The sequence below is a fragment of the Cajanus cajan genome, chromosome 7, assembly GCF_000230855.2.
Source record: "Cajanus cajan strain Asha chromosome 7, NIPB_CcT2T_4, whole genome shotgun sequence".
NCBI classification, from domain to species: domain Eukaryota; kingdom Viridiplantae; phylum Streptophyta; class Magnoliopsida; order Fabales; family Fabaceae; genus Cajanus; species Cajanus cajan.
Window position 1 is genome coordinate 48468305 of NC_138523.1, and position 7944 is coordinate 48476248.

Here is a 7944-nt window from a genome sequence, read left to right on the forward strand (position 1 = left end):
GTTGTTTAGCATATTTTTATATTGTCGAAATTGCTGGGTGGTACTATATATTCCTATAAATCCTTCCATTATAGTATAAAAAAATATTAAATAAAAATAAAAATATTTAACGTATTCAATATATAAAATGCATTAAGATTGTGAAAATAGTTAAACTTTTACTACATCTTTTCAAGCGACTCAATTTTGCTACATAATTTCCATTACTAGAAATCTAGTGATGGAAACATTTCTAAAAGGCACTTATGCAACATAAAAAAAAAAAAAAAAAAAAACATTGAAGGAATTTGAAGAGGCAATTTCATAACTTGCACTTCAAGTGTAATATACTAAAGATAGAAAAATAAGTGGCATTCCAATCAACAGCATTACACCTTAAAGGCTTCCAAATCAAAAAGGAAAACATAATGCTGTTTAATCTATGCTCCTACAACAAAGGCCGAGATGGCCATTGAATTTTCCCAAATGTTCCTACATAGCTTTGCTCCATTGCCCCCTTCCTCAAAATGCTTATAAACATACCCTCCCTGATCCACTGGAAGCGACAGTAACAAACAAGCCTTTTCTCTTGAGAATTACTTTCCCTACTCCATTCAAACGGACTCTCACAGCTGCAGGATTTTGTATGATCTTTATCTACCAGATGCACAGAGATACATGGCCACTCATATTTACCATCATTTTGTTTCATTCCTTATAATCATCTGAGCTGTATTCACTAGATTCTGGCAACAAGGGTACAGCAGCACAGCAGAATGACTCCTTGTCCTTAAGAAGTAGACAACTGCCATCAGAATTCCATTTCAGGTCTGTTATAGTAAATTGTGGTAGAGGAACATGAACACAGTAAGCGCCTGATGGGGTCCACATATACAAGTGAGTGCTTCCGGTGCAGACAACAAGGCGTGTGCATGTTGGGTCCCAAGCTGCCGCTCGGATAGGATCCTTCTGCACTAAGATTGCAGCAAGCTCAAGATGTCGAATATCCCATATCCAAAGTACTGTAGGCATACTATCATTACGAGTACATATGTATTGGCTATCATTGCTCCATGACAAAATCCCTGCAACAAAAATGTGTTTAGTCATATGGGAACCTTTATTTATAGCTTCCAAGAGCCATCAAGCAAACCAAGGGACAAAAGACATTTAATGAGTTCAAAGACAACAAGATGATTCAGTCAGTTCAGCAAACTACAATTGAAAGAAAGTAAGAAACAGATGTGATACTGCAGAAACCAAAGAGTCATCAATGAAGAATATGAACTAAAGAATAATAAAGTAGTCTCTAGCCTATATTTGAGAGTTGGATGAAAATTCTAAACGTATAAACCTAGAAGCTGTTACAAGTCATGGTGGATGGCACTGCCTTGAGGACCATGTTAAGATAGAAACTAAATAATATTATGACGATATGATACTAACAAAATCTATGGAGGTGTACAAGGTATTTGCTAAAACATGAATGGTTGCATTTCCATATACCAATCACTTGATCAGTTTGCAACCTGATCTACTCACTGGTTCAAGCCTTCAAGGCTTCAAGCTACCAACTTTGTCTCTATTGTCATGATTCTGCTTCATGCTAATACTTGGCAACCCAAAAATCATACAGATCAGAAAATCATATCCAAGTTAAGAAATTCCATTTCTTTCTATTTATCTATAATCTATAAAAATATATAAAGGCGAAACAATGTTTTCGTGTACATATTTTTAAGATATTTTTACCCTTTATTTATTTTAGTAACTACACACCCTCTTCTTTTAGTGTAGGACAATTCAGTAATTTTATTTATCCAAAACATTTTTTCTTTAATAAACTGCAACTTTCCTACAGTTTTATAACTTTCACACGCATAATATTTCTTTATTTAGTTAGTTACACTTAATGTAATTAAGAGCCGTTGCTTCTATTATGTGACTATTAAATTACATAACAAGAAAGCTCATAATTTATGGCATTTGAAAATTAGAGATGTGTAGCTTACCAATTCCTTGTTTGGGGTTAGGTTTCTCAGCAGGAGGCTTTTGGAATGGTAAATTGATAGGAACTTCCATAACCTCATACCTGACTCTAAACGGTTCTTCCGGAGAATCTGCTTGGAGAAATAAAAATAAGAAGAGGAAAAAAAAGAAGAATGAGTGTCACGAAACAACTATCCTAAAAGCTTAAGCAGATAGATAAAGACAGATAAATGGTTTCATAATGTTGTTTTATAACACAACCCTCATGCAGAATGGCTTTAGCCTTGAAGTGTAGACAACCTAACTCTAATATCATGTCACCCAAAGCTTAATTTGTTAGGTGAAAATACATGAATGGTTTCATACTTCTATGTCATCTATATTCTATAACCATGAGGAAGAGAATAATGAAAGAAAAAATCTAATGGCTAATGAAATGATCAAGTAACTGGCTTGTTCATGGGAAGCAGTTGTTTTTCACACAAATTAGAGAAGAATGTGCACGGAAAACCAATTTGGAAGTCCAGTGGCAAATAACCTTAGTTGAGTTATCAAAATATAAAAGAAAGAAAATTTCAAATGATCACAAGCTATAAATCATACCTAACAGGAAAAATAAACCAAGCAATTTTCAATCTCTTTAGTCTCTTGAATTTAAGCGAACTTTGACATAACCCCATTAATGTTCAAGAAGATATGTTACTCAAGAAAGTTTTATTGAAAATTATCTAAAGTTGGAAATTTTCAGCAATTCCTGGCATGTTACCACAAAAAATGGTTCAGGAAATGACTTCCTGCTGTCAAATTACAAAGCAACAATGCTTTACAAAAAGTGGTGTGATTGCCAAAGAAAAAAGAACTGGTTCCCACAGCAATTGTGCTTACCATCATTCCCTTGGGAAAAATCATCACTCAAACATAATTCAGACATATCAAGTTGTAGTGGTTCATCTACTTCCTGCAATTTCAGGGGCAAGGTAAGTAAAATTTTCAAAATGCATTACTATTAACATGGGAAGTGTCTAAAAGAAGTACTTTGAAAACAGCAGCACAACAAGGGCCTCGGACTGTATATGGGTGCATTAGCTCTGCAAATGTCTTCCAAGTTAGGTGACTCAGGACCCGCAGCATCTGGTCATAACTTCCCACTGCCAGAAACTGACCACAAGGAGACCAGGACACACTTTTAACTCCCAATCCACTTTCATATGCTTGATACTTGAAAAGGCACCTTCCATCTGGAGAATATATTAGAACCTATATTAAACAAAAACGACGAATTTTTAGGAAATTGTATATACCACAAATTTCAAACAATAATTTATAGCATAACCAGTGGGTTATATAAAAGCAAGTAGCAACAGACTATAAGCAACATATAAATAGATATAGAAAACATGCATGAAACTTTGATTATCAAATGCATGTACTTTAATAATGATGATTATGCAAATATTTAACGCATTAATTTCACTAACATCCCTAATCCAACTTAAGTGGGTGCAGTGGGATTGAGAACCAACTTGAGTAACACGTCATGTTCTGATCATCTGTTAGAATTGCAAATTCTTGATGTTTTCTTTAGTTCACCCCTGGTTAAATTCAGTGGAATATTTTAATCCATAATATTTCAAAGGTTAAGAGGGATAGGGAAGAAAAACATAATACATTGTCATTACCTTGTATTCAAGTGGTGAATCCCATATCACTATAGCACTATCATCAGGCGACCATTCAATATCAGCCAAGTCTTGAGTGTCCACGGAAAAATTGCCCATGTTTTCCCACGTTTGACAAGATAACAGATTTATATAGTCCTTGCAATCTCGCCTCGTGCATATTGCTGCAAATTTTCCATCTCGCGTGAAAGAAACTCCTTTGGAAGCATGCTTTGGACACTGTAAATGCACACAAGCTGTGTTTAACAATGACCAAACAATTAAACGCAACTGGAAGTCCGATGTGGTGAGTATGTGGCGGCTATCTGGGCTCCACCTCGCATATGCAATACCAGCAGGTCCTTCATCTATCTTGCATGTCCATTCTGGCTGGGTAAGTGACCAAGCCTGTATCATTGGCTTTTTGTAGAGACCACAAAGAATGTATTCAGAATCAAGCGCCCATTCAATATAGCTAATCTTGTCCAAGCATGAAAACAACTGCACAACCTGCATAAGCCAAAAAGAGTGATTGCAAATCATGAACTAGAGGCACATAATTGGAATTCAGCAGTTTAATCAATGAGTCATGGAAATTGTGCATAATTAGCAGAGTAAACAAAAACAAAAATCCCCATTACCACTACAACTTTCTAATTCCTCAGATTTGCATATGCAAGATGACCTAGGTAAACCAAAAAATAATTTAGGCTTTTAACTCTATTTTTTATATGTATGAAAAATGTGTATATTTTTTTTTTTTTCATTACTAAGGAGTATTCCTTAAAACGGATTTGACAGACACTAAATAGATGGATATCTTCTCCCAAATTACTTTTCTGCATTTGCAAAAGTCAAAATTTTAATTTCGGCCACTAGACAAGAACATATAGTACGCAAAAAAAAAAAAAAAAAAAAAAAAAAAAAAAAAAAGACCACACCAACTTTCTAATTCCTTAGAAATATGCATATGCAAAATGACCTAGGTAAACCAAAAGCATTAGCCTTTTGACTCTCGTTTTTTGTCAAGTGTGAAAAAACAGAAACAACAAAATAAACAAAACAAAAAACCCAGATCTCCAAAAATAGGCCAAATGCTGAAATTCTCAACACTAATCTCAAACTGGGTCTCCAAAAAGAGTCCCTAAAACTCCAAGTCCCAGAAATTCAAAACTCCAGAGAGTGCACCCCACGAGACCCAGAGAAGAAAAAATTGAAAATTGAAGGAGTGTTGGAAGAAGGGTTGAGAAAAAACGAAACCTTGAAAGAAAGGGTCTCCCGTATGACGAGGCGATAGTCGACGGCAACGGCAATGAAGCGAGCATTGGGAGAGAAACAACAGGGACCCGTTTGCTTGTAAGATTCAGTGAACTCCATGGATTGATTATTGCAGAATACGAAATGGGGTTTTGCTTCAAGTTACAAATTGAAACAGAAAAGAGAAAGGTGAGTGGAGTTAAAGTGTCATATGAAATGGTGGTGAGTGTCGAGTGACACGTCAGAGGAACGTGAAGAGAGTGAGTAGATCTGGAATGGAACCCTCTCTTGTTTTGTTTCATTCCATTGGGACAGACAAGATTTTCAAATGGTTTTAAAGTGCCGTTAGATCGTAAATTCATTTGGTGCGAGTGTGATGCTTTTTGTTCTTTTGCCTTACACGGATCTTTGAAGTTTGAACTCATAATTCGAACATTACACTACTTCTTTAGTTAGTAATTGATAATGGAAATATTTAATATTAAATAAAAAACAATTTATATATATATTAAAATAAATTACCTAATATTTTATTTCTTCATATTAATTGTTAGAGTTTCATAATTTATTTTTTCTGTCATTAAAGATATATATATATATATATATAATTAAAATTAATCAAATTACTTTGCACAAATAATATATTTGATGAATGAAAATAAAATTCTTAATTTAATATCAATGTTTGAAATACAACTTTTTAATAAATGAGAAATTTATATATATATATTTTTTTTAAAAATTATTTGAGTATTAAATTTGAATGAGATGCTTCGGCCACTATTCTTACTATTCTTTAGCACGGGAAGATCATGACACAACTTAAACACATGGCTTTTGGGAAACTAAATATTGACCACTCTTTACTTCCTCCATAGATTCAAATATCTTTGCTTATGGGTGTTTTAATTGTTTTTTTAGAGGCTTTTAATTTCAACATTTAGTCTCTTATTGTACAAAATTTGTTATAAAAATAAAAAATATAATATAAAAATCTCTATTTTTTAATGTTATATTATTTTATATTCTATATTATTATATACTAATTATCGAGTTGTTAAAAGAAATATTGTTATTTTATTTTTTTGAAATATTTATTAATTGAAATAGAATACAAGATAAAAAAATCAAATATTATTTCTTGTTAGAATATAAAAAACATAGATTCGTTTTCTATAAAAATGTAAAAATCATTTCAATGGAAGTTTTTTTACCATGTGTTTTCGTTCTTGACGAGATTAAGGGAGGTGTATTGGTTTAGGACTTCGTAAGATTTTAAAAGACTTTTTTTGAGTAAAAAAGTCTATTGGTATTCAATCAGGATTTTATGTCACTTAAAAATAATTCAGTAGTATTTAATCTGGATTTTCAAGATTTTTTAAAGAATCCATTAAAATCTATTGGTATTCAAAAATATAAGGATTTTAAAGGATTGTTGTGTGAGAGAGATTTTGAAGGACTTTCTAGTGTTATCTATAAATACCAAATTCATAAAACAATCTCATCCAAACCCATCGGATTTTGAAGGATTGTTTGAAGTGACTTTTCAAGAATTTTCAAATGAGTTTTTCATCTTTTTTTTTCTATGTTTTTGTCTTCTCCATTTTTTCTCCGCTAATAATATTGCACTATTGTTCATTGCTCATATATAATATTGTAATACTGTTCTCATCCCATTCTCCTATTTTGTGAAATTCCGATATGTAAATGATAGTGTCATTGACTTGCTCTATTTTTCTGTTCGTTCTCTTTAATTGACTTGCTTTATTTTATTCTATGTAGTTGAATTTGTTCCTTTATATAACACAAAAAAAATGCTTGAAATTTCAATTTTTAAGTGATAATTTTTTTTATAACACACGTTAAGAAAATAAAAAGGTGAAAGATGAAATTGATATCATAATCTCTACAATATATATATATATATATATATATATATATAAGATGAATTTATTAGTTGGGAGAAGAACCCTCTCAGCAGAAAAATTGTGATCTCTCTTCTTCCCTTAAGTTTGTTACTCTTATCCCTCTTCCTTTTATGACTCGACAATTATTTTATTTTTTTTACTATGAATTTTTTTTATATTGTGAAATTAGGACTTTTTTATTTTAAAAAAAGAAAATTAACATAAGACATTGCAATATCTAATTTTTTAGAGTTTAGAATTTATGCTTTCATTAACTTATTTTTTAAAAAAGAAAATATTGTTAAAATATTTGTTAGAATAATTTACATTTATAAATATCGTTAAAAATATATAACTAAAATAATATATATATATATATATATATATATATATATATATATTCTCTATATCTAAATTGTTATTCTTTAAATAATAATAATAATTATAATTATAATTTTTATTATACTAATATTATATATATTGCATATGTAATTAGGTAAATATTTTTTTGGTGAATTGTGGATTTCCTAATCGACGTCAATTTTTAGCTCCATTTCGAGGTATAAGATATCACCTACAAGATTTTGCAGGTCAGGGTAATGACCCTGAAAATGAGAAAGAATTGTTCAATCTTCATCATGCGTCTTTAAGGAATGTGATCGAGAGAATATTTGGTATTTTTAAATCAAGGTTCACAATTTTTAGTCAGCACCTCCAATTTTATTTAAGACACAAGTAGAACTTGTATTAGTATGTGCATCACTACATAACTTTTTTACGTAAAGAATGTCGTTCCGATAAATTTTCAATTGAAGCGGTGGATGAACCTTCATCTTCAATGTTACCGGTTAACAAAGATCATACTTTTGAGCCTATTATTCAAACTCAGGAGCAAGAGCGAAAAGACGCTAATACTTGGAGGACTAGTATAGTTATGAATACGTGAGTGAATGTTATTTAAGAGGATAGAATATTATGGAGAATTATTATTATTATTTATCTAGACATTATTATTTTTTTATTATTTTTATCTTTGACTCTTTTTAAATTTGAATGTATGAATTTTTTTTTGAAATCTTATCAAATGTAAAAAATCCACGAAAATTCTACAAAATCCACAAAATTCCACAGAATCCATTAAAATCCTGATTTAA

At 31.3% G+C, this 7944-nt stretch overlaps 1 protein-coding gene across 1 annotated transcript; it reads right to left on the minus strand.

Moving 5' to 3' along the window:
- Positions 1-277: 277 nt before the first annotated feature.
- On the minus strand, positions 278-5262 carry LOC109805274 (Transducin/WD40 repeat-like superfamily protein). The gene is made up of 6 exons (XM_020367299.3): positions 4887-5262; positions 3648-4136; positions 3004-3225; positions 2854-2926; positions 1992-2099; positions 278-1064 (listed from the first exon to the last, which is right to left on the minus strand). Exons 1-6 carry the CDS (start codon positions 5001-5003, stop codon positions 688-690), a joined length of 1386 nt encoding a protein of 461 aa, XP_020222888.1. The 5' UTR covers positions 5004-5262; the 3' UTR covers positions 278-687.
- Between the last annotated feature and the right edge of the window lie 2682 nt (positions 5263-7944).